Source organism: Coregonus clupeaformis, chromosome 36, assembly GCF_020615455.1.
Source record: "Coregonus clupeaformis isolate EN_2021a chromosome 36, ASM2061545v1, whole genome shotgun sequence".
Lineage (NCBI taxonomy): Eukaryota > Metazoa > Chordata > Actinopteri > Salmoniformes > Salmonidae > Coregonus > Coregonus clupeaformis.
In genome coordinates this window covers 14,365,060-14,392,567 of record NC_059227.1, presented here as the reverse complement: position 1 = coordinate 14,392,567, position 27,508 = coordinate 14,365,060, and the positions used below count along the sequence as shown (strand labels likewise).

General features: G+C 43.9%; 1 protein-coding gene across 2 annotated transcripts in view; it reads left to right on the top strand.

The window, feature by feature from the left end:
- The window catches only part of si:dkey-177p2.18 (phospholipase B1, membrane-associated), a 30,599-nt gene extending 3,387 nt beyond the window's left edge, over nucleotides 1-27,212 (top strand). For both annotated transcript variants that reach the window (XM_041865367.2, XM_041865366.2), the window contains exons 4-16: nucleotides 1,366-1,424; nucleotides 7,941-8,008; nucleotides 8,246-8,289; nucleotides 12,150-12,270; nucleotides 13,850-13,901; nucleotides 14,407-14,487; nucleotides 14,592-14,657; nucleotides 16,583-16,674; nucleotides 17,492-17,573; nucleotides 19,993-20,094; nucleotides 22,389-22,484; nucleotides 22,780-22,851; nucleotides 26,733-27,212. In XM_041865367.2, coding sequence (XP_041721301.1) covers nucleotides 1,366-1,424; nucleotides 7,941-8,008; nucleotides 8,246-8,289; nucleotides 12,150-12,270; nucleotides 13,850-13,901; nucleotides 14,407-14,487; nucleotides 14,592-14,657; nucleotides 16,583-16,674; nucleotides 17,492-17,573; nucleotides 19,993-20,094; nucleotides 22,389-22,484; nucleotides 22,780-22,851; nucleotides 26,733-26,894 — 1,097 coding nt within the window. In that variant the 3' untranslated portion in view covers nucleotides 26,895-27,212. The remainder of the gene's footprint in view (nucleotides 1-1,365; nucleotides 1,425-7,940; nucleotides 8,009-8,245; nucleotides 8,290-12,149; nucleotides 12,271-13,849; nucleotides 13,902-14,406; nucleotides 14,488-14,591; nucleotides 14,658-16,582; nucleotides 16,675-17,491; nucleotides 17,574-19,992; nucleotides 20,095-22,388; nucleotides 22,485-22,779; nucleotides 22,852-26,732) is intronic.
- The last annotated feature ends 296 nt before the right edge of the window (nucleotides 27,213-27,508 follow it).

Here is a 27,508-nt window from a genome sequence, read left to right as displayed (position 1 = left end):
ACGAAACCAAGATTGAACTCTTTGGCCTGAATGCCAAGCGTCACGTCTGGAAGAAACCTGGCACCATCCCTATGGTGAATGCATGGTGGTGGCAGCATCATGCTGTGGGGATGTTTTTCAGCAGCAGGGACTGGGAGACTAGTCCGGATCGAGGGAAAGATTAACAGAGCAAAGTACAGAGAGATCTTTAATGAAAACCTGCTCCAGAGCGCTCAGGACCTCAGACTGGGGGCGAAGGTTCACCTTCCAACAGGACAACGACCCTAAGCACACAGCCAAGACAACACAGGAGTGGCTTCGGGACAAGTCTCTGAATGTCCTTGAATGGCCCAGCCAGAGCCCGGACTTGAACCCGATCGAACATCTCTGGAGAGACCTGAAAATACCTGTGCAGTGACACTCCCCATCCAACCTGACAGAGCTTGAGAGGATCTGCAGAGAAGAATGGGAGAAACTCCCCAAATACAGGTGTGCCAAGCTTGTAGCGTCATACCCAAGAAGACTTGAGGCTGTAATTGCTGCCAAAGTTGCTTCAACAAAGTACTGAGTAAAGGGTCTACTTATTTAAATGTGATTTTTCCGTTTTTTATTTATTATTTGCTAAAATTTCTAAAAACCTTTTTTTGCTTTGCCATTATGGGGTATTGTGTGTAGATTGATGAGAAGAAAATAACTATTTAATCAATTTTAGAATAAGGATGTAACGTAACAAAATGTGGAAAAAGTCAAGGGTACCACAAATGCACTGTATATCTCTCTGCTATGAGTGGGAATACTTTGGAACAGATTCCAAAATGTAAATTACTTGGAGCTTATTTGCTAGTATTTTGTGTAAAGCAATATTTTACATTTTTGTATTATTATTATTATTATTATTATTATTGCACAGAACTTGGGGGGCCAAATGAAATCACTGGCGGGCCGCCAGTTGGGAAACTCTGCTGTATGTTGTCAGTGTGGGAGTTGAACAATTGAATCAATGTTGTTAGTGTAATGGTGTTGGATTCGTAACCTCACTCCCCAGCTTGAAATCGAATCGCTAGCTTGAAATCGAATCACGCTATCGTATCGCTAGCTTTTCTAGTGTAATAAGCAAAGACGTTTTCCAGCAGGTGGTCACGTATCTTTGCGAGGCAGAGGGTCCCTGGTCCAAGCCCAATGAGGAACAGGGACACGAAAGGAAGCAAGCACAGTGACACACCTCTTAAATTAGCCCTGTACAACCTAATATGATATGTGGACAGTGTAGAAGGCCACCTCGGTCAGCAATGTGTGCATGATGGCTGGTCATTATAAATCTCTCTCTCTCTCAATATCCACCAATGTGTCCTTTCTCTTGACTTTGACTCTCTTCTTGCTCTTTAGTTGAGTTGGTTAAGGCGGCGGATATTAAAGTCATTGCTGCCCTGGGGGATTCTCTGACGGTGAGTTCAATGTTGTGTTTGTCTTAACACATAAACACTTTACACTTGACTCTTGACCAGATTTTTTGGGGCTGTGGGTGTTACTTAAAGGGGCAATCCGTGATTGGTACATCCATTTTCCATCTCACCAAAATGATTTGTTTTTCTTACACTAGAAGGGCACTATCATAATTTTCACAATTTCACAGTATTATTCCAACCTCATAGTGTGGAAATGTATATGAAACACAGGAAAATCACGTTTTTGACTGCACTGGGCCTTTAAAACTATAATTTTGATCTCATGGATGGTCAGTCCTCGCATCCATAGCTCAGTGTGAATTTAAGAGTGGTTACATTTCTCCAGCCTCATCCCTCAGCTGTTTACCAAAACAAGTGATGGGATGTCTGCTTTGTTGTTTTTAAAATCCTGTATTTCCCCTTTAAAGCAACTGGTGTGTCACCTTTTCAAAACTGAAACTAATAAATGCAAAACCATGCATCCACATCTATTATATTGGAGCAGTTTCACTCAACGCTGCATGGAAATATATGGAAAGTAGTTACTGTAATGAGTTTAACTGAACTGTCTGGACTGGACAAATACAACTAACCAATTCATTTAAAGCAGTTTTTGGCTCAAGACCTCAATGCATTTAAACCATTACACCACCACAGGTCAGGGCTAGAAATTCTGTTCAGGCCAGTGAGAAGAAAAAGTTAACATTGAACTCATTCAGGCATATTGCTATAATCATAATATCAAATCAAATCACATTTTATTTGCCACATGCGCCGAATACAACAGGTGTAGACATTACAGTGAAATGCTTACTTACAAGCCCTTAATCAACAATGCATTTTTGTATGTTATTTTTTTTTTAAGTGTTAAGTTAAAGAAATTAAAATAAATAACTAAAGAGCAGCAGTAAAATAAAATAACAGTAGGGAGGCTATATACAGGGGGGTACCGATGCAGAGTCAATGTGTGGGGGCACCGGCTAGTCGAGGTAATTGAGGTAATATGTACATGTGGGTAGAGTTAAAGTGACTGTGCATAAATAATAAACAGAGTAGCAGCAGCGTAAAAGCTGAATTTGCTGATCTTTGGCACGTATGTCAATGTCATAGTGTCACAAACGCTGAGTGTGGATGTGGTGTAGGGAATCAAGCGCAGGCACACAAGAGTTCGTCCACAGTCTTTTAGTGGTGCAAAACAACTCCAAACAGGAGAAAATAGCCAACCCAACCGGGAGGCAAGAACGACAAAAACGCACACAACACAGTGCGTAAAACAAGGAAAAGCGCACGCAGTGCGGACTCTCAAAATACACAGAAAGAGAGCAAAATCCCATGAACACGAACAGCTGACAAAAACAATCACACAGAACACCTGACCCAAATGACGAAACTAAATAGGGAACACAATCAAACACTAACAAGGGACAGGTGTTACAAACAGACAAAACAAAACAAACATGAAACATCGAACGGTGGCAGCTAGTACTCCGGAGACGACGACCGCCGAAGCCTGCCCGAACAAGGAGGAGGAGCAGCCTCGGCCGAAACCGTGACAGTACCCCCCCCTTGACGCGCGGCTCCAGCCGTGCGCCGACCCCGGCCTCGGGGACGACCAGGACGACGCGGAGCAGGGTGCGTAGGATGACCCCGATGGAACTCGGTCAGCAGGGACTGGTCCAATATGTCCCTCCTTGGCACCCAGCACCGCTCCTCCGGGCCGTACCCCTCCCACTCCACGAGATATTGAAGACCCCCCATCCGGCGTCTCGAATCAAGGATGGACCTCACAGTGTGCGCCGGAGCCCCCTCGATGTCCAACGGGGCGGAGGAGTCTCCTCTATCTCATACTCCTGGAGTGGACCAGCTACCACCGGCCTGAGGAGAGACACATGGAACGAGGGGTTAATATTCCTATAGTCAATAGGCAGTTCTAACCTGTAACACACCTCGTTCAACCTCCTCAGGACTTTGAATGACCCCACAAACCGCCGACCCAGCTTCCGGCAGGGCAGGCGGAGGGGCAGGTTTCTGGTCGAGAGCCAGACTCGATCTCCAGGTGCGTACACAGGCCCCTCACTGCGGTGGAGATCGGCGCTCGTTTTCTGCCGACGGATGGCCCGCTGCAGATGTACGTGGGCAGCGTTCCAAGTCTCCTCCGAGCGCCGCACCCATTCATCCACCGCAGGGGCCTCGATCTGGCTCTCGTGCCAAGGTGCCAGAACCGGCTGGTACCCTAACACACACTGGAAAGGGGTTAGTTGGGTGGAGGAGTGGCGGAGAGAGTTCTGTGCCATCTCGGCCCAAGGAACGTATCTCGCCCACTCCTCCGGCCGGCCCTGGCAATAAGACCTCAGAAACCTACCCACATCCTGGTTAACACGTTCAACCTGCCCATTACTCTCCGGATGGTAACCCGAGGTAAGGCTTACCGAAACCCCCAACCGTTCCATAAACGCTCTCCACACTCTGGAGGTGAACTGGGGGCCTCGATCAGACACTATATCCTCGGGTATCCCGTAATGCCGGAAGACATGGGTAAACAGAGCCTCAGCGGTCTGTAGGGCAGTGGGTAGACCCGGCATGGGAAGGAGACGACAGGCCTTCGAGAACCGATCCACAACGACCAGGATGGTAGTATTCCCCTGTGAGGGGGGAAGGTCGGTAACAAAATCCACCGAGAGGTGGGACCAGGGTCGTTGTGGAACGGGCAGGGGTTGTAGCTTACCCCTGGGCAAATGTCTGGGCGCCTTACACTGGGCACACACCGAACAGGAGGAGACATAAATCCTCACATCCCTAGCTAACGTTGGCCACCAGTACTTCGTGCTAAGGCAGTGAACTGTCCGGCCGATACCCGGATGTCCAGAGGGGGACGTATGAGCCCAATAAATGAGGCGATCGCGTACCTCGAGCGGAACGTACGTCCGACCCACTGGACACTGGGGAGGACTTGGGTCGGTGCGTAACGCCCGCTCGATCTCGGCATCAACCTCCCACACCACCGGTGCAACCAGACAAGACTCTGGTAGTATGGGAGTGGGCTCAACGGACCTCTCCTCCGCGTCATACCGCCGAGACAGAGCATCTGCCTTCCCGTTCTGGGACCCAGGGATGTAAGTAATTTTAAACACAAACCGGGCTAGAAACATAGTCCAGCGGGCCTGGCGAGGATTCAGTCTCCTAGCTGCCCGGATGTATTCCAGGTTACGGTGGTCAGTTAGAATGAGGAAAGGGTGTTGAGCCCCCTCAAGCCAATGCCGCCACACCTTTAGGGCCTGTACCACGGCTAACAGCTCCCTGTCTCCTACGTCATAATTCCGCTCCGCCGGACTGGAGCTTTTAGAATAAAACGCACAGGGACGGAGTTTAGGTGGTGTGCCAGAACGTTGGGAAAGAACGGCCCCTATACCGGCCTCTGACGCGTCCACCTCTACCTGGAAAGGTAAAGAGGGATCCGGATGCGCCAACACCGGCGCCGAGGTAAACAGGTCCTTCAGTTTCCCAAAAGCCCTGTCCGCCTCAGCTGACCACCGCAAGCGCACCGGACCCCCCTTCAACAGAGACGTTATGGGAGCTGCCACCTGTCCAAAACCCCGGATAAACCTCCGGTAATAATTTGCAAAACCCAAGAACTGTTGCACCTCCTTCACAGTGGTTGGGGTCTGCCAATTACGCACAGCTGACACCCGGTCTACCTCCATCTTCACCCCTGACGCAGACAACTGATAACCCAGAAAGGAGACCGACTTCTGAAAGAACAGACATTTCTCTGCCTTGACATATAGGTCATGCTCCAACAGCCTCCTCAATACTCGGCGCACCAGGGCTACATGCTCTGCTCGGGTAGGACTGTACACCAGAATATCGTCTATGTACACGACTACTCCCTGTCCCTGCATGTCCCGGAAAATCTCATCGACGAAGGATTGGAAGACTGAGGGAGCATTCATTAACCCATATGGCATGACTAGATACTCGTAATGTCCGGAAGTCGTACAAACGCTGTCTTCCATTCATCGCCCTCTCTAATGTGCACCAAGTTATATGCGCTCCTGAGATCCAATTTTGTAAAGAACTGAGCACCGTGCAATGACTCCGTCATAGTCGCAATCAGAGGAAGTGGATAGCTGTACTTCACCGTAATCTGATTGAGACCGCGGTAATCAATACACGGGCGCAGACCTCCATCCTTTTCTTCACAAAAAAGAAACTTGAGGAAGCGGGTGAAGTGGAGGCCCGTATGTATCCCTGTCTCAGAGACTCAGCGATGTACGTCTCCATTGCCTTCCTCTCCTCTTGAGACAAGGGATACACATGGCTCCGCGGGAGAGCTGCTCCTGACTGGAGATCTATCGCACAATCCCCCCAGTCTATGAGGTGGCAGCTGCGTCGCCCTAGTTTTACTAAACACCAGTTTCAAATCCTCATACTCGGGGGGAATATGCAGTGCTGGCATTAGATTCGGACTTTCCACCGAGGTCGCCCCTATGGAAACACCCAGACACCGCCCCTCACACTGGGCAGACCACCCTTTAAGAGCTCGCCACAAAATAGTAGGGTCATGGGTCATCAACCAGGGAAGGCCCAGCACTACCGGATACGCAGGAGAGTCAATCAGATAGAGCTGAATCGTCTCCTCATGACCCTCCTGCGCCATCATCTTAAGGGGTGCTGTGACCTCCCTAATCAACCCAGAACCTAACGGACGGCTATCTAGGGCATGAACAGGGAAAGGCTTATCAACGGGAAGGAGGGGAATCCCTAACTCTACACAGAACTGGCGATCTACAAAATTCCCAGCTGCGCCTGAATCTACCAGCGCCTTATGCTGGGAACGAGGTGCAACCTGTGGAAAACAAACAGGCAAGGTTAGGTGAACGACAGAAAGCTCTGGGTAAGTAGGGCGCCTACTCACCTGGGGGGACCCCCAATGCGTGACCTGCCTTCTCCTCCACCGGGGACCCTCCCCAACACCTAGCCGCGGTGTGCCCTCCACGGCCACAGTTAGTGCAGGGAACGGCCCCCCTCTGGTTCCTACTCCTCCGTTCTCTAGCGCCAGCACCCCCGAGCTCCATAGGGCTCGGCTCGGAGGTGCTGGAGGGTGAAATGGGCGAACCCCACCCGGGACGTCCACGGGTGGCGAGCAGGGTATCCAGCCGAATGGCCATGTCGACAAGTTGGTCAAACGTCAACGAGGTGTCCCTGCACGCCAACTCTCTCTGGACGTCCTCCCGGAGGCTGCAACGGAAGTGGTCTATGAGGGCCCGCTCATTCCACCCTGCATCGGCCGCTAGAGTCCGGAATTCCAAAGCAAAGTCCTGGGCGCTCCTCATCCCCTGTCGGAGGTAGAACAGACGCTCCCCCGCCGCCTTCCCTTCCGGTGGATGGTCAAACACAGCACGGAAGCGGCGGGAGAACTCCGCATAGGTAGTGGTAGCGGCGTCCATTCTCCTCCATTCGGCGTTGGCCCACTCCAACGCCTTGCCGGTGAGACAGGAGATGAGGGCTGAGACGCTCTCGTGTCCCGAGGGCGCCGGGTGTACGGTGGCGAGGTAGAGCTCCACTTGCAGCAGGAACCCTTGACACCCGGCAGCGGAGCCGTCGTACGCCCTCGGGAGCGAGAGCCGAATCCCACTGGGCTCCGGAAGTTGGACAGGAGGACTGACCGATGGGGATGGTTCGGTAGGTGGGGCCGTGGGTACCCCGCTGGTTTCCCATCGGTGGAGAGTGTTCATCACCCCCTCCAGGGCATGACAGACCTGGTTAATCCGGTCCTCCTGCCCACGAAGACGTTCCTCCATGCTTGCTGTTGGCGCGGTTGCTCCTGCTGATTCCATGGGTGATGTGTGATTCTGTCACAAACGCTGAGTGTGGATGTGGTGTAGGGAATCAAGCGCAGGCACACAAGAGTTCGTCCACAGTCTTTTAGTGGTGCAAAACAACTCCAAACAGGAGAAAATAGCCAACCCAACTGGGAGGCAAGAACGACAAAAACACACACAACACAGTGCGTAAAACAAGGAAAAGCGCACGCAGTGCGGACTCTCAAAAATACACAGAAAGAGAGCAAAATCCCATGAACACGAACAGCTGACAAAAACAATCACACATAACACCTGACCCAAATGACGAAACTAAATAGGGAACACAATCAAACACTAACAAGGGACAGGTGTTACAAACAGACAAAACCAAACAAACATGAAACATCGAACGGTGGCAGCTAGTACTCCGGAGACGACGACCGCCGAAGCCTGCCCGAACAAGGAGGAGGAGCAGCCTCGGCCGAAACCGTGACACATAGTTGAATCATCTTTGACCATTCATTGTAATCCTGTCTCTATCATACTGGAAGTTACTGTTTCGATTAACATACTGTAGTTTGCTATTTTAAAAAATGTGGTTACTGTCTCACTGGAAATCAAAGTAGGTATAATCATATGACTCATAGTCAAACACCTTGTGGTTGATTATTTTATGAATTGCTATATGGACTGTCTTGCCCTCTCTATTCAGACCGCCATAGGTGCCAATGCCACCAACGTCCTTGGGATTCCTATCGAGTTTCGTCACGTGTCATGGAGGTACCCGATTAATTGTCTTTAGATGAGAATATGACAACAGAATATGACAAGAATTACGAGAATAAGAATTGTATCAAGATGACAACTTTACATAGTAATGTATGCTTTCTTGTCCTGTATTTGGATATTCTGAATGATAGTTCTCAGTCTAATAATAATCATAATTTGGAAGTAATGTAATTGTCTTTGAATGACAACTTGATGACACTATTGTGGAAAATGTCTTGTACCTTGCAGCATCGGGGGCCATGGATCATACCAAGATGTCATTACACTGGCAAGTAAGTGCCTTTAGACTCAAATAGCACCTTGAGCTTAGTAGGAATATTAGTCATTCATTGGCACAAATTAATTCTAACCAGCCTGATCTTGCCCAGCCTGGTCCCAGATATGTTTGTGCTCTTGCCAACTTAATTGCTATCATTGTAAAGCCAAAGATGGCAATAAGTGAGAAGGAGTTGGCATAATAGAACAACAATACTGGCACTCAGGCTATATCTTGCATTGTTTTTGCCTGGTTATGGTTAGGTTTGAAGCAATAGCAGATCCAATATCTATGGTTAGAGGGAACATCTACCTTGAGGATAGAATGCACAGTGACCTATCATCCTTCATGTTCTACCTGTGTGAGCGTAAGGTGTAGGGTGAAGTTGCCCCTAGATGCTGATCTGAGGTCAGTATTGCATTTCCCCCACAAATGGTTAAGGTTAGGATTGGGGAGGGGAAGCTTATCCAAGATCTGTACGTAGTGGAAACTTCACCCTGGAGATGAAGACAAAGGAAGAGAATGTGCTCAACTCTAAATCCTCTTGTGTAACCCAATAGAAAGGGTGCTTGGAACCTAAAATCAATCACATAAAAAAGGCCAGCACTCACTTATATATACATACAGTGCCCTCCACTATTATTGGCACCCCTGTTTAAGATGTGGTCGAGGACTTCCAAAAATTCTCATTTTTTTTTAAACAACATAGAACCCAAATGCAAAAAAAGAGAAAAATCCAACCTTTTATTTAAGTACATTACTTTGGTGGTAAAAAAAAAAATCACACATTTAGAAAAAGAAAAACTTGAAATCATGTGTCCCACAATTATTGGCACCCCTAACAATTCCGCTGAAAATTTTAATTGATTTAAAAAATATATATATGTTTCTGTAGTTGCTAAAGTTGGTCAGGGTATCTAGGAACTTTTAATTAGTAATTCATGACTTCCTGTTTCCCTGGGGTATAAATATGACGTGACACAGAGGCCTAATTCTCTTACCCATTTGTCAACATGGCAAAGACAAGAGAACACACCATTCAAGTAAGGCAGATTTGTGTCGACCTTCATAAGTCAGGCAATGGCTACAAGAAAATAGCCACTCGCCTTAACTTGCCCGTATCTACAGTCAGAGGAATCATTAAGAAGTTTAAAACAACTGGAACAGTGACAAACAAGGCTGGAAGAGGTCCCAAGTTTATCTTGCCACAACGCACAGTGAGGAGGATGGTAAGAGAAGTAAAAACAAGTCCTAAGCTCACTGTCACAGAATTGCATCAAAGAGTGGCATCTTGGGGTCACAAAGTCTCCAAAACAACCATCAGACGCTCTCTACATGCCAACAAGCTGTTTGGGAGGCATGCAAGGAAAAAGCCTTTTCTCACTAACACTCACAAACGTAAACGTCTGGAGTTTGCTAAGCGGCACAGGGACTTCAACTGGGATCGTGTGCTTTGGTCAGATGAGACTAAGATTGAGCTTTTTGGCAACAAACACTCTAAGTGGGTCTGGCGTAAAACAAAAGATGAGTATGCCGAAAAGCACCTCATGCCCACCGTGAAGTATGGTGGAGGATCTGTGATGCTGTGGGCCTGTTTCTCTTCCAAAGGCCCTGGGAACCTTGTTAGGGTGCATGGCATTATGAACGCTTTGAACTACCAGGACATTTTAAATAAAAACCTGATGGCCTCTGCCAGAAAGCTGAAGATGGGTCGTCATTGGGTCTTTCAGCAGGATAATGATCCAAAACATGTGGCAAAATCTACACAAAAATGGTTCAGCAGTCACAAACTCAAGGTCCTCCCATGGCCATCTCAGTCCCCAGACCTCAACCCAATCGAAAACCTGTGGGGCGAGCTAAAGAGGAGAGTGCATAAGAGAGGACCCAGGACACTGGATGATCTAGAAAGATTGTGCAAAGAAGAATGGTCAAAGATCCCTCTCTCTGTGTTCTCCAATCTTGTGAAATGTTATAGGAGGAGATTAAGTGCTGTCTTGTTGGCAAAAGGGGGTTGTACAAAGTATTAACATCAGGGGTGCCAATAATTGTGGGACACATGATTTCAAGTTTTTTTTTCTTCTAAATGTGTGATTTTTTTTTTACACCAAAGTAATGTACTTAAATAAAAGGTTGGATTTTTCTCTTTTTTTGCATTTGGGTTCTATGTTGTTTAAAAAAAAAGGAGAATTTTTGGAAGTCCTCGACCACATCTTAAACAGGGGTGCCAATAATTGTGGAGGGCACTGTATATATTCATATATACAGTACCAGTCAAACGTTTGGACACACCTACTCATTCAAGGGTTTTTCTTTATTTTTACTATTTTCTACATTGTAGAATAATAGTGAAGACATGAAAACTATGAAATAACACATATGGAATCATGTAGTAACCAAAAAAACTTGTTAAACGCATTATTAGATTCTTCAAAGTAGCCACCCTTTGCCTTCATGAAAGGGTGGCTACTTTGCACACTCTTGGCATTCTCTCAACCAGCTTCATGAGGAATGCTTTTCCAACAGTCTTGAAGGAGTTCCCACATATGCTGGGCACTTGTTGGCTGCTTTTCCTTCACTTTACGGTCCAACTCATCCCAAACCGTCTCAACTGGGTTGAGTTCAGGTGATTGTGGAGGCCAGGTCATCTGATGCAGCACTCCATCACTCTCCTTCTTGGTCAAATAGCCCTTACACAGCCTGGATGTGTGTTTTGGGTCATTGTCCTGTTGAAAAACAAATGATAGTCCCACTAAGCCCAAACCAGATGGGATGGCATATCACTGCAGAATGCTGTGGTAGCCATGCTGGTTAAGTGTGCCTTGACTTCTAAATAAATCACTGACATTGTCACCAGCAAAGCACACCATCACACCTCCTCCTCCATGCTTCACGGTAGGAACCACACATGCGGAGATTATCTGTTCACGTACTCTGCGTCTCACAAAGACACGGCGGTTGGAACCAAATATCTCAAATCTGGACTCATCAGACCAATGGACAGATTTCCACCGGTCTAATGTCCATTGCTCATGTTTCTTGTCCCAAGCAGGTCTCTTCTTATTATTGGTGTCGTTTAGAAGTGGTTTCTTTGCAGCAATTCGACCATGAAGGCCTGATTCACGCAGTCTCCTCTGAACAGCTGATGTTGAGATGTGTTGGTTACTTGAACTCTGTGAAGCATTTATTTGGGCTGTAATTTGAGGTACAGTTAACTCTAATGAACTTATCCTCTGCAGCAGATGTAACTCTGTGTCTTCCTTTCCTGTGGTGGTCCTCATGAGAGCCAGTTTCATCATAGCACTTGATGGTTTTTGTGACTGCACTTGAAGAAACTTTCAAAGTTCTTGAAATGTTCCGTATTGACTGACCTTCATGTCTTTCTCTTTGCGTTTTTGAGCTGTTCTTGCCATAATATGGACTTGGTCTTTTACCAAATAGGGCTATCTTCTGTATACCAACCCTACCTTGTCACAACACAACTGATTGGCTCAAACGCATTAAGAAGGAAAGAAATTCCAGAAATTTACTTTTAGCAATGCACACCTGTTAATTGAAATGCATTCCAGGTGACTACCTCATGAAGCTGGCTGAGAGAATGCCAAGAGTGTGCAAAGCTGTCATCAAGGCAAAGGGTGGCTACATTGAAGAATCTCAAATATAAAATATATTTGGACACTTTTTTGGTTACTACATGATTCCATATGTGTTATCTCATAGTTCTGATGTCTTCACTATTATTCTACAATGTAGAAAATAGTAAAAACAAAGAAAAACCCTGGAATTAGTAGGTGTATCCAAACTTTTCACTGGTACTGTATATGTTTTTATTTTTATAATTATTTTTCCTGTGTGAACTCTCCTTGGCATGTGCTCTAGATATCGTAAGGCTTTTCAATCCCAATGTGCTTGGTGCTGCACCGGCCAAGACTGTCCATGGAACCTCAGCCCCCCTCAGCGAAACAGGATTCAACCTGGCCGTGACTGGACACAACACCTTGTAAGAAACCACTGTGGTGAAATATGCAAATATACTGTCTGTCTGCCTGAGAGTGAACCAATGAAAGTGATACATAGAGTTGCGTGCACTAAAAAGCTAGTTTGGGCCATGGTACTGGCACAATGCTTGTATAACACAGTGGTCTAATGTCTCATAGCATATCTAAACTAAGTTTTAAGGGGCTGCAGATTTGAGTTACAAAGACTGCACATTTGAGTTACACTAGTCTCACATAGCCATACCTCGAAATCACGTTGTTGTCACACCTCGTTTCTCGATGAGGCTAGAGTTACATACACAATCTGACAATTTCAACGATAATATGTGTAGCTGCTGGTGCTACACTCATTTGTTTTGTTTCATTACACATTTTTGTCCATGTCCTTATTGTTCATTTAATTCTGTAACAGCTCAAAATAATCTCCTGTTTTGGCTGTTCGTTTTGAAGTTTTTGATTTAGACTTTTGAAAATAAGTAATGAATGTGACAATCCTAGATATGGAAAGATGGCACACCTACTATCCTTGCGCAGGGGTGTCTTCTGTGACGCCATGGACAGAGTAATTGATGGCTATCTCCATTTTAAAGTAGTCAATTACTTATTTTTCTACTTGCAAGAGTGTATTGGCAGTTCGTAAATAAACTGAAAAGGTGCATACCACCACCTGTTGTGCTGGAGTGTGTATAGTCTGAACCGGTATAAAGCCAAGGTCGGTGATTTACTGCCACCTGCAGTTATGGAATGTTTGCTCAGGAGTATAATTAATTGGCTGACCCCTCCTGCTGACCTGATAGGAATTATGGCGCTCCCCAGGGTTGCTCTCTAGCCAACTCTATGGTGACACTAGCCTTGACTAACCCTTCTCTGATAATGGGGTCACCACCTCATGTTCTGAAAGACTCATATTTCCCAGTGTTCCTCCTCATAATATTATCTGCCTATTCCATGCTAAGATAGGACATTGTGTCACAGTTTTGACCTTCACTAATTTCACAATCAAAGTTATTTTATGACACAACACACTCAGTACGATTTTTTTGTTATGCACAGCTCACAAAATAACAAAATGCTGCTAATTTTGAAAAACAAACAAACGCATTTTGTCTGATTCAGCCGCTTGTAAATTCAGTATTTCTGGTATTCAATAAAATGTGCAAATGTTAATTCACGTCATTAATACTATTGGAGACATATTTCACATTTAAGATGCTTAAAGCTATAGTCTGGGATTCAAAAAACAACAAGAAACTGGCCTCTTGTTTTGGTAAACAGCTGAGGGATGGGGCTGGAGAAATTGTTGGAGCTATGGATGCAAGGACTGACCATCCATGAGATCAAAATGATAGTTTACCTAGTTTGAAGCTATACAGTGTATACAATAACATTAAAACAAGCTTATATTTGGTGTGGTCGGATGGGGTAAGACAGTTGAACTAAGCTCATGAGTGTTTATAAGTTACAATCAATGGCTATCGTCAATTTAAAGTCCAAAAATGTATGTACCAATAGCAGACTGTAGCTGGTGCTTTTTGCTCAGTGATATGATGTGTATTGTAATGTTGTGTAACTGTCCCTTAGTAATCTACCAGGGCAGACCAGACATCTCATTGACACACTGAGAAACTATGAGGTAAGAACCCCATTATGTTTCCAAAACCCTGTTATATTCAAACTCGTCTGATAAGAACTTATGATATTTAGACCTTATCACTGAAAATGGTAGCCTAGGTGCCAGTGTGTTTCTGCTTTAGCCAACTGAAGAACAACAGAACTCAAAAACGACATCAGGTGTTTAGAAGTGTGTACCATTCGATCTCATCAGTGCTCTATGTGGTTATGAAGGTTATGCTAATACTATATTAGTAATACCATAAACATATGTGAAATTGGTAATATTTACATTTCAATACCAAACCAAAGCTTTGGGGAATCATTATCTTGCCAAAATAAAACAGCTAGACAAACAGACTGGCACCCACCTGGGATTTGATTATGATTACATTTGATATCAACAACCCTCTTTTCAAACCAATGTGTAAGAATGCTTTATTGATTTGAATAGCAATTTTAGTACAGTGGTAAAGTAAGTACTGACTGACTACTGTATCCCCTCTTTCATCCTTTTCTTTCCTTAGGGCCTGAACTTTGATGAGGACTGGAAGCTACTGACCATTCTCATAGGCATGAACGACATCTGTGATTACTGCAAGGATAAGGTCTGTGTCATTATAATATGTAGGCTATGCAACTTCATGTGTATATCATAAAGAAAGTGCAGAGGTGTTTACTTTAGCGCTTGTTTCAACCCTCTCCTTCCCAGGTTCTTTTCTCAGTGGACAACTACATTCACTACATGACGAACTCCTTGGAAATGCTAATGAATGAGGTAACATCGGGAGAGCTCACAGATATGATCTATTAATATTTTTTTCTAATCCCTTAAAGCGGCAATCGGCAGTTGAAACAATAACAAAGCGTAACCCCCCACACCTGTTTTGGTAAAAAGCTGATGGATAGGGGTGGAGAAATGACATCACTCTCAAATTCATAGACAGAGCTATGGATGCAAGGACTGACCATCTATGATATAAAAATTATAGTTTTAACCATGTTTTGAGGCTATAGTGTTTGTTTACGTTTACTTTGTTTATAAAAATTGGAGAACTTACCTTCCACGGAGTTGCATTATTTTCCAGAGAACGCATAGAGCCCCGAGTTGATTATCCGTTTTGTACCATGGCTATAATTTAGCACATTTACAGCTAGAAATGTGTTCATTTGCAGGTAGAAATTTGTTCAACATCCACTGAAGTAGCTAGCAAGTTTACTAGATAGCGACAGTAGTTGCCTTGGTAACCAAACAAACAGACTTGCTAGTTCAGCTAACCAAACCATCAGCCCTAGCTTACTATTAAGAAAATCGAATTCAACAATGCCAATAATGTTTTCAATACGACTTTTGCTTTCAAAAGCAGCTCAAACATAGAACACGTAAGAATGAACTATAGCCATTGAATTCTACCGTGCAAATATACAGTGCGTTATAGGGAAATAATGCACACTCTAGAATGCCCTTCAAGCCAATCAGAAACAAGTACTCAACAATGCCATGGTATAATTAAGTGATAATGCCGGAGAAGACGTGTTTGGAGGATATATTGGCACGGGTGTTGCTAGGCCCCCAAACACCGGCTTCAGGGGCATTATCACATTTATACAACGGGTTACCAACATATTCAAATCATGATTGACATATTTTCATAAATAACTTTATTTTTATGAATTTATTCATACTATTTCATCCTTCCACAGGATGTAGTCCCGACACAAATCTAGGGTTGCTACCCAAGCTGGCTGGTCGTTTGTTCAGTCGGTTCGGTTGCCAGAGACGCGACCCAGTCTTTCACTCTTTTTGTTCTGTATTTATGGACGCACCCCAGTCGTTCGTTCTAAATCTTCCTTTGCCATACTGGCTGGCAACGTTCTTATTCCTTGCTTGCTAGCTAGCCACCTATGGTTAACTTATAGTCACGTCAAACAGCAGTGCAGCCAGAATAACAACAGTAGATGCATTTGGATTTGTTTAAGCTGTTTTCTAGTGACATTTATTTGGATGCATCCATAACAATGAGCTAATGAGGCGCGATTTTGCCTGGCATAGAAAATGTGCTCTCTCGTCAGGACACTGTTGTTCAGAGGAGCTAGCCAACAGCACAGCTAACACAATCACTTCAAACTGAAGCTGGAAAGACTGCGAAATAGCTGCACTTCGTTTCGTTTGACCTTTTTTCAATTCACATTTCTTTCCATAAAAATGATGCCAGCTGAGTTCGACTGTCTGAGAGAAGCTGCCTGCCTGTCTGTCTCGTCCCGACTCCCGACACGTTCATTACTATGGGACAGCTGGAGATTGAATTTGAATATTGAAACAATTTTGCAAATGAGACAGACAGCAAGGTTTATACAAATCGCTGTTGAAAACTAAATGTTAGTGTAAAAGAAATGTGAGATAATGTCTAGATGCTTTTTATAGTGGAGATCAAGTTTATAAATTGCCTGGCTGGGCTGATGAGACAGTGGATTGCTCAGTCTGATGAAACAGAGTAAATAGGCATTTTAACATCATAGATTTAGCTGGTGGTAACTTGTGGAATAGACACCGGCTGGAATGCGGTTTTAACCAATCAGCATTCAGGATTAGACCCACCCGTTGTATAATGCATAGTGTATGTGTTTCCATGGCAACGTTTGCATCTCTCTTTGTTGCGGTCATAGAAATTGAATGATTCTAATTCTATGGTTACGGTCTAGGTTCCCCGTATGATTGTGAATGTAGTTCAAATCCTGCCCATGGAAACCCTGAGGCAGGTCCAGAGGCCCACCCCAGGCTGCCTGCTCCAACGGTGAGTGACCTGGCTTTGACCTTTCACCTTAGAAAACAACCGCTACGCACTACAGGGTCAATTTTAGGACACCGTCAGCCTAATACGGTGTACATTTTAGGACACCCTCAGCACCAACAAGCCTCTCGCCTCTCCCCTCCTTGAGCCAATCGTCAAATCTCCTTGAAATGTAAACCATAATGAACTCTTCCCTTGCAGCTACATCATCTTGAAAATATTCTCTAGGGCAGGGGTATTCAACTCTTACCCTACGAGATCTGGAGCCTACTGGTTTTCTGTTCTACCTGATAATTAATTGCACCCACCTGGTGTCCCAGGTCTAAATCAGTCCCTGATTAGAGGGCAACAATGAAAAAAATGCAGTGGAACTGGCTTCGAGGTCCAGAGTTGAGTTTGAGGGCTCTAGGGGCTCCCCATAAGCATCAAAGGTAGACTCAGCAATATGTCATTGTCAGATTATGGCAAGGCAACTTCTGATGCTATTATTGTCTCTTCCCAATGTTTATGTTCCTCTAAGGAGGGCACAAATTAAGACGAGCCAATAATGGCAATCGTGGCAGATTTTAAATCTTTGTGTGGTCAACTTGCTGTATTGTGTATGATGATGTCGCTTATGTGGAACCCCATGTTAATATTTTTGAAGATCAGTAAGGTGCCCTGAATTGTTATGTAACTGAGTTGGATTCTAGGGTCGTCCTCATTAGGACACACCATAGCAAAATGTTTCACAACGTTTCTTATTGGTAGAAGTTCAGGAGGTACCACATTTCATTCCTATTGAACATGACCTTGATTCTTGACCCATCATTTGTTCCAGAGCATTCTGTTCCTGCCTGATCAAGCCCGGGGCCGGTTCCCCTGACCTGAAGGAGCTGGTGGAGATCAACCTAGAGTTTCAGGTGGGTGATTTAGTGGTTAATGCCACCACCTACAGCACACAAACCTACCAGTGTCGGCAGACCTGGGTTTAAAAAACGCAAAAAATTGATTCATATACTTTATCTGTGCCTGTTTGAACCTTAATAAACTAATTGAAAAGTCCCAAACCTGCTAACCCCGCCTATCTGGCACTCCAGGCAGACTCGTTAAAAGTATTTAAACCGATTTTCCTAGTATTTGAAACCTACCCCCTGAGCACCGACCGACGTCCATGGCCTTGATTCCACCCCATCCACAGACTTGTTTTTTGTATGTTTGCCCACTGACAAAGAAATGATCAGTCCATAATTTTAATGGTAGGTTTATTTGAACAGTGAGAGACAGAATAACAACAAAAAAATCCAGAAAAACGCATGTCAAAAATGTTATAAATTGATTTGCATTTTAATGAGGGAAATAAGTATTTGACCCCTCTGCAAAACATTACTTAGTACTTGGTGGCAAAACCCTTGTTGGCAATCACAGAGGTCAGATGTTTCTTGTAGTTGGCCACCAGGTTTGCACACATCTCAGGAGGGATTTTGTCCCACTCCTCTTTGCAGATCTTCTCCAAGTCATTAAGGTTTTGAGGCTGACGTTTGGCAACTCGAACCTTCAGCTCCCTCCACAGATTTTCTATGGGATTAAGGTCTGGAGACTGGCTAGGCCACTCCAGGACCTTAATGTGCTCTTCTTGAGCCACTCCTTTGTTGCCTTGGCCGTGTGTTTTGGGTCATTGTCATGCTGGAATACCCATCCACGACCCATTTTCAATGCCCTGGTTGAGGGAAGGAGGTTCTCACCCAAGATTTGACGGTACATGGCCCCGTCCATCGTCCCTTTGATGCGGTGAAGTTGTCCTGTCCCCTTAGCATAAAAACACCCCCAAAGCATAATGTTTCCACCTCCATGTTTGACGGTGGGGATGGTGTTCTTGGGGTCATAGGCAGCATTACTCCTCCTCCAAACATGGCGAGTTGAGTTGAGCTGAGCTGCCATGAGATCATTGACAAGATCCTCCCGTGTAGTTCTGGGCTGATTCCTCACCGTTCTCATGATCATTGCAACTCCACGAGGTGAGATCTTGCATGTAGCCCCAGGCTGAGGGAGATTGACAGTGCTTTTGTGTTTCTTCCATTTGCGAATAATCGCACCAACTGTTGTCACCTTCTCACCAAGCTGCTTGGCGATAGTCTTGTAGCCCATTCCAGCCTTGTGTAGGTCTACAATCTTGTCCCTGACATCCTTGGAGAGCTCTTTGGTCTTGGCCATGGTGGAGAGTTTGGAATCTGATTGATTGATTGCTTCTGTGGACAGGTGTATTTTATACAGGTAACAAGCTGAGATTAGGAGCACTCCCTTTAAGAGTGTGATCCTAATCTCAGCTCGTTACCTGTATAAAAGACACCTGGGAGCCAGAAATCTTTCTGATTGAGAGGGGGTCAAATACTTATTTCCCTCATTAAAATGCAAATCAATTTATAACATTTTTGACATGTGTTTTTCTGGATTTTGTTGTTGTTATTATGTCTCCCACTGTTCAAATAAACCTACCATTACAATTATAGACTGATCATTTCTTTGTCAGTGGGCAAACGTACAAAATCAGCAGGGGATCAAATACTTTTTTCCCTCACTGTAGTTCAGTACAGTAGAGCACAAAAGAGTATAGTACAGTATAATGTACTGTATTGTACCCTACTGTACTGTACTACACTGCACTCTACTGTGCTCTACTGTACTGTGCTATGCTGTCCAAACTTGTAAAACATAGACGTCTATGATTGGTTTAGACATGGTCCGGTCCGGACTGACCATATTTGGTCTTGTTTGGGGGCGGAGCTCATTAAAATAATACCCAGTGTTAATTTTTGCATTTGCATTTGTCATTTAGCAGACAGTCTTATCCAGAGCGACATTCAACCAAGGTAGATAAACAACCACATATCACAGTCATAACAAGAAAAACGTTTCTATAACCGTTACTGAGAATGTTATTGTAGTTGAAGTGTACTTTCTGTAGTTTTTTTCTGTTGGTCTGGAAACTTTAAACATGACCACTGCCAGTTCTAAAGCTTTTGAAAAAGCTAACATAAATACATGTGACAGGTGGGAGCAATAATAGATATTTCATACTGCAATCATCAGTTGGCTCCATATTCCTATTTAAATTGGAATTAACTTTTTGGAATGTGAAATAGTGATTTCTTAATTGACATGTAGTTTTATCAATGTCCGTAAAATATGTATTTTCAACTTTCGGAAAATAGATATTTTGAATGTCCGGAGAATACGTATTTTCAACGTCTGGAAAATACGTATTTTCAATGTCCAACCTTACAGCAGTGTGCATATTTCTGTTCTAGCCCTGCACTAACACACACCTAATTAACTCTCCAGAAACGGCTAGAGCAGCTCCTCTACAGTGATAGCTTCTTCAGGGAGGACTTCGCCGTTGTTCTCCAGCCCTTCATGAAACACGCAGACCCTCCTCGCCTCCCGGTAAAGTTTCTCGACTTTTACCTGGAATCCTTTTGCTGTTTCTTTTGCTGTATATTGTGACGTCACGAGAGGCTACACAGCTTTCAGCGGGATTGCTCAAGTAGTGCAAGGAGACAAGGTTCAAACAAAACAAGGATTTTATTATAGGTCTTGGGAAATTAACGAAAATATAACAAAATTCTGTTCTCTTGTGGCTCTTTAAGGGTTAACAGTTCAGGGATGTCTCTTCCACATCCAAAGTCATAATTCTCACTCGCTCAGATAACTTTTCCCCAGCCTTACTGTAGTCCACGTTGCAGCTAGTGGCCAACCCAGCAAAAAGTCCTTCCAAATGTCTCTCACGTATTTCCACAGGTGCATATATCCAAAGGTGAGTATTTCCCAAAGGTAAGTATCTCCAAATCCTTATATTCCTCATGGAAGTGGACGTGCAGCACTCTTGTCCTCCAGAGTGCCCAGGTTGGAGACTGTGTCTCTTCCCTTCCCAAACCTTCAGCTCATCAGCTCCTCATTTGTTTCAGCTGCGTGGGAAGATTGGCCATAGAGGGGTGGAGTTCCCGACCATACCAGCAGATGGAGCCATAGCTGTCTGGGTTTGCAGCCACCTCAGGGGGATGTAACGTCCCTCCAGGACACAGCCTCTCGTGACATCACAATATATATATATATATACAATACCAGTCAAACGTTTGGACACCCCTACTCATTCAAGGGTTTTTCTTTATTTTGAATATTTTCTACATTGTAGAATAATAGTGAAGACATCAAAACTATGAAATAACACATATGGAATCATGTAGTAACCAAAAAAACTGTTAAACGCATTATTAGATTCTTCAAAGTAGCCACCATTTGCCTTCATGAAAGGGTGGCTACTTTGCACACTCTTGGCATTCTCTCAACCAGCTTCATGAGGAATGCTTTTCCAACAGTCTTGAAGGAGTTCCCACATATGCTGGGCACTTGTTGGCTGCTTTTCCTTCACTTTACGGTCCAACTCATCCCAAACCGTCTCAACTGGGTTGAGATCGGGTGATTGTGGAGGCCAGGTCATCTGATGCAGCACTTCATCACTCTCCTTCTTGGTCAAATAGCCCTTACACAGCCTGGAGGTGTGTTTGGGGTCATTGTCCTGTTGAAAAACAAATGATAGTCCCACTAAGCCCAAACCAGATGGGATGGCGTATCACTGCAGAATGCTGTGGTAGCCATGCTGGTTAAGTGTGCCTTGAATTCTAAATAAATAACTGACAGTGTCACCAGCAAAGCACCCCCACACCATCACACCTCCTCCTCCATGCCTCACGGTGGGAACCACACATGCAGAGATCATCCTTTCACCTACTCTGCGTCTCACAAAGACACGGCGGTTGGGACCAAAAATCTCAAATTTGCACTCATCAAACCAAAGGACAGATTTCCACCGGCCTAATGTCCATTGCTCGTGTTTCTTGGCCCAAGCAAGTCTCTTCTTATTATTGGTGTCCTTTAGTAGTGGTTTCTTTGCAGCAATTCGACCATGAAGGCCTGATTCACGCAGTCTCCTCTGAACAGTTGATGTTGAGATGTGTCTGTTACTTGAACTCTGTAAAGCATTTATTTGGGCTGCAATCTGAGGTTGGTAAGCAGAGGTAACTCTGGGTCTTCCTTTCCTGTGGCGGTCCTCATGAGAGCCAGTTTCATCATAGCGCTTGATGGTTTTTGCGTCTGCACTTGAAGAAACTTTCAAAGTTCTTGAAATGTTCCGTATTGACTGACCTTCATGTCTTAAAGTAATGGACTTGGTCTTTTACCAAATAGGGCTATCTTCTGTATACCACCCCTACCTTGTCACAACACAACTGATTGGCTCAAACACATTAAGAAGGAAAGAAATTCCACAAATAACTTTTAAGAAGGCACATCTGTTAATTAAAATGCATTCCAGGTGACTAACTCATGAAGCTGGTTGAGAGAATGCCAAGAGTGTGCAAAGCTGTCATCAAGGCAAAGGGTGGCTACTTTGAAGAATCTCAAATATAAAATATATAATATTTGTTTAACAGTTTTTTGGTTACTACATGATTCCATATATGTTATTTCATAGTTTTGAGTCTTCACTATTATTCTACAATGTAGAAAATAGTAAAAATACAGAAAAACCCTTGAATGAGTAGGTGTGTCCAAACTTTTGACTGGTTCTGTATATATAAAAAGCTATGTGAGATAATCATGCATGGTAACACATTCACAGAGACATTTATGAATAAATTCATGATCTGTCACTGTTGTGATGTTTATGTCTCTCCGAACAGAGTGGCAAGATCGACATGACCTTCTTCACCCATGACTGCTTCCACTTCACCATAAAGGGCCACGAGGAGCTAGCCAAGGGACTGTGGAACAACATGGTGAGCGCTACATAATGCTAACAGGATGCTATCAAGATGCTAATATCTAGCTAGCGGGGTCAAAGGTCATGAGCATTTTTCATACAATTTCTCCATTCAGTCTGCGACTAATGACTGGTATCCCAACACCCTTTTATATACATGCTGAATGTAACTCCATACACTGCATATGTGAGGAATGTTGTAATTGTTTATGGAGTATTTAGAAGTGAGCATGACAAGAAATAACAGAAAGGTACAATAGTTGAAACATGAGTGATGACACCATCAGATGTTTCATATCTCATTTCCCCAGTTCCAGCCAGATGGAGGGAAGTTTATGGTGTCAAGCTTTTCTGACCCCATCGAACTCATCTGCCCACCCATGGTAAGACTTGAGCTGTGACTGAGTGTCCTTTCTTTGTATTTGTTACTATTATATTATATATATATTAAAGATTAATATATTATATTATGATAGGGGAATGGAGGTAGGAATATGATACAACTCAAATCAAAGTTTATTGGTCATGTACACAGTTTAGCAGATGTTACTAGCTTTTAACAATGCAGTAAAATGTCAAACAAGTACACAAATAATCATAAAAAAAACTAAAAAACAACAAGAAATCTTGAAATGTCATAACGAATACAATTAACCCAAATACTGTAGCACTGTAACAGTAATCCAAATGCAATCTACAGTGCCTTGCAAAAGTATTCATCCCCCTTGGCGTTTTTCCTATTTTGTTGCATTACAACCTGTAATGTACATGGATTTTTATTTGGATTTCGTGTAATGGACATATACAAAATAGTCAAAATTGGTGAAGTGAAATGAAAAAAATAAGTTGTTTCAAAGAATTCTAAAAAATAAATAACGGAAAAGTGGTGCGTGCATATATATTCACCCCCTTTGCTATGAAGCCCCTAAATAAGATCTGGTGCAACCAATTACCTTCAGAAGTCACATAATTAGTTAAATAAAGTCCACCTGTGTGCAATCTAAGTGTCACATGATCTGTCACATGATTTCAGTATATATACACCTGTTCTGAAAGGCCCCAGAGTCTGCAAGACCACTAAGCAAGGGGCACCACCAAGCAAGCGGCACCATGAAGACCAAGGAGCTCTCCAAACAGGTCAGGGACAAAGTTGTGGAGAAGTACAGATCAGGGTTGGGTTATAAAAAATATCAGAAACTTTGAACATCCCACCGGGCACCATTAAATCCATTATAAAAAAAAATGGAAAGAATATGGCACCACAACAAACCTGCCAAGAGAGGGCCGCCCACCAAAACTCACGGACCAGGCAAGGAGGGCATTAATCAGCGAGGCAACAAGGAGACGAAAGATAACCCTGATGGAGCTGCAAAGCTCCACGGCGGAGATTGGAGTATCTGTCCATAGGACCACTTTAAGCCGTACACTCCACAGAGCTGGGCTTTACGGAAGAGTAGCCAGAAAAAAGCCATTGCTTAATGAAAAAAATAAGCAAACACGTTTGGTGTTCGCCAAAAGGCATGTGGGAGACTCCCCAAACATATGGAAGAAGGTACTCTGGTCAGATTAGACTAAAACTGAGATTGTTGGCCATCAAGGAAAATGTCTGGCGCAAACCCAACACCTCTCATCACCCCGAGAACAATATTCGCACAGTGAAGCATGGTGGTTGCAGCATCATGCTGTGGGGATGTTTTTCATCAGCAGGGACTGGGAAACTGGTCAGAATTGAAGGAATGATGGATGGCGCTAAATACAGGGAAATTCTTGAGGGAAACCTGTTTCAGTCTTTCAGAGATTTGAGACTGGGACGGAGGTTCACCTTCCAGCAGGACAATGACCCTAAGCATACTGCTAAAGCAACACTCAAGTGGTTTAAGGGGAAACATTTAAATGTCTTGGAATGGCCTAGTCAAAGCCCAGACCTCAATCCAATTGAGAATCTGTGGTATGACTTAAAGATTGCTGTACACCAGCGGAACCCATCCAACTTGAAGGAGATGGAGCTGTTTTGCCTTGAAGAATGGACAAAAATCACAGTGGCTAGATGTGCCAAGCTTATGGAGACATACCCCAAGAGACTTGCAGCTGTAATTGCTGCAAAAGGTGGCTCTACAAAGTATTGACTTTGGGGGGGGGGGGTGAATAGTTATGCACGCTCAAGTTTTCTGTTTCTTTGCTTATTTCTTGTTTGTTTCACAAAAAAATGTATTTTGCATCTTCAAAGTGGTAGGCATGTTGTGTAAATCAAATGATACAAACCCCCCAAAAATCAATTTTAATTCCAGGTTGTAAGGCAACAAAATAGGAAAAATGCCAAGGGGGGTGAATACTTTCGCATCCCACTGTATACACTACCGGTCAAAAGTTTTAGAACACCTACTCATTCAAGGGTTTTTCTTTATTTTGACTATTTTCTACATTGTAGAATAATAGTGAAGACATCACAACTATGAAATAACACATATGGAATCATGTAGTAACCAAATAAGTGTTAAACAAATCAAAATAAATTTTATATTTGAGATTCTTCAAATAACCAACCTTTGCCTTGATGACAGCTTTGCACACTCTTGGCATTCTCTCAACCAGCTTCATGAGGTAGTCACCTGGAATGCATTTCAATTAACAGATGTGCATTCTTAAAAGGTAATTTGTGGTTTTCTTTCCTTCTTAATGTGTTTGAGCCAATCAGTTGTGTTGTGACAAGGTAGGGGTGGTATACAGAAGATAGCCCTATTTGGTAAAATACCAAGTCCATATTATGACAAGAACAGCTCAAATAAGAAAAGAGAAACGACTGTCCATCATTACTTTAAGACATGAAGGTCAGTCAATACGGAACATTTCAAGAACTTTTAAAGTTTATTCAAGTGCAGTCGCAAAACCATCAAACGCTATGATGAAACTGGTTCTCATGAGGACCGCCACAGGAATGGAAGACTCAGAGTTACCTCTGCTGCAGAAGATGTTCGTTAGCCTCAGAAATTGCAGCCCAAATAAATGCTTCACAGAGACATACATATCTCAACATCAACTGCTCAGAGGAGACTGTGTGAATCAGGCCTACTGAAGGACACCAATAATAAGAAGAGACTTGCTTGGACCAAGAAACATGAGCAATGGACATTAGACCGATGGAAATTTGACCTTTGGTCTGGAGTCCAAATTTGAGATTTTTGGTTCCAACCGCCGTGTCTTTGTGAGACGCGGTATGGGTGAACGGATGATCTCCGCATGTGTATTTCCCACCGTAAAACATGGAGGAGGAGGTGTTATGGTTTGGGGGTGCTTTGCTGGTGACACTGTCTGTGATTTATTACACTTAACCAGCATGGCTACCACAGCATTCTGCAGCGATACGCCATCCCATCTGGTTTGGGCTTAGTGGGACTATCATTTGTTTTTCAACAGGACAATGACCCAACACACCTCCAGGCTGTGTAAGGGCTATTTGACCAAGAAGGAGAGTGATGGAGTGCTGCATCAGATGACCTGGCCTCCACAATCACCCGACCTCAACCCAATTGAGATGGTTTGGGATGAGTTGGACTGCAGAGTGAAGGAAAAGCAGCCAACAAGTGCTCAGCCAATGTGGGAACTCCTTCAAGACTGTTGGAAAAGCATTCTTCATGAAGCTATTTGAGAGAATGCCAAGAGTGTGCCAAGCTGTCATCAAGGCAAAGGGTGGCTACTTGGAAGAATCTAAAATCTAAAATATATTTTGATTTGTTTAACAGTTTTTTGGTTACTACATGATTCTACATGTGTTATTTCATATTTTGATGTCTTCACTATTATTCTACAATGTAGAAAATATTCAAAATAAAGAAAAACCCTTGAATGAGTAGGTGTGTCAAAACTTTTGACTGGTACTGCATGTATGTGAATGGTGTACATAGACAGTATGGACAGAATGTGAATAGAAAAGGTGTGTACAGCAGTAGTTATATAGGATGAGCCATGGCTAGAATACAGTATATACATATAAAGTGGGTAAAATAATATGTAAAGATTATTAAAGTGACCAGTGTTCAATGACTATATGTACATAGGGCAGCAGTCTCTATAGGTGTAGGATTGAGTACCGGGTGGTAGCCATTTAGTGACAGTGTCTAAGGTTCAGGGCAGGGTACTCTGCGGAGGCCGGCTAGTGATGACTGTTTAACAGTCTGATGGCCTGGAGATAGAAGCTGTTAATCAGTGACCTCAAATCTATTGTTGACCAGTTTCTTTCGTAACTAAAGCTGTTTTGGATGTTTAGGATCACCCCTACATCTACACCCGACCTGCCAAAACAGGCCAGTCCACCATACCCGTTGTCCCCAGGTCGGCTGTTCCAACGCGGGCAAACCTCCTTCTGTCTCCCCTCGTGGTCCTGGCTGGTATTCTGTCCTGGAGCATCACTGCTTTAGCCTCTCTTTAACACTCTATAATACTCTAATAAACTTCTAAGTAGGGGGGAATATAGGCAATATGACAGTTGCAATTGTAATGACAGTGGGTGTTTTTCTTTGTTGCTGCCATGCCTGCATTGTCAAGTATTGAACACAAGAGGGTCTACCAACCCTTGTGTGCTGTGACCATAGAGAATGATAGAGGCCTCTAGTGGCCAAAAGGCCTTATAAGCATGGGCAGCACCATTGATGTCTTTTCATGTAGTCAACTGGCTGATCCCTCCTGGTGACCCTGTTGGAGTCATGTCCAACCGGGTCATCAGGAGGAATCAGCCAAACGTGAAGAAGAAAATGGACTACTTCAAAATGGAGATAGCCTCAATGGCGCTGCCCATGTTGTCACAGACGCTATAATGGTACAGATACAAATATGAGTCCTCTATCTATCTCTATGGCTGTGACTGAAACGACAGAAAGACAAACAATGGAAATCTGATCTTGGAGGTGGACGTGATATGTCAGTGCAATATTTGCCTGTTGGTGACGTCCAATACACACAGAATGACACAAGCTGCTTTAGAAATGAACACCACATTGACTATCTATCATTGAGAGGGGGGTGGGACTGTCAAGAGGCATTGTG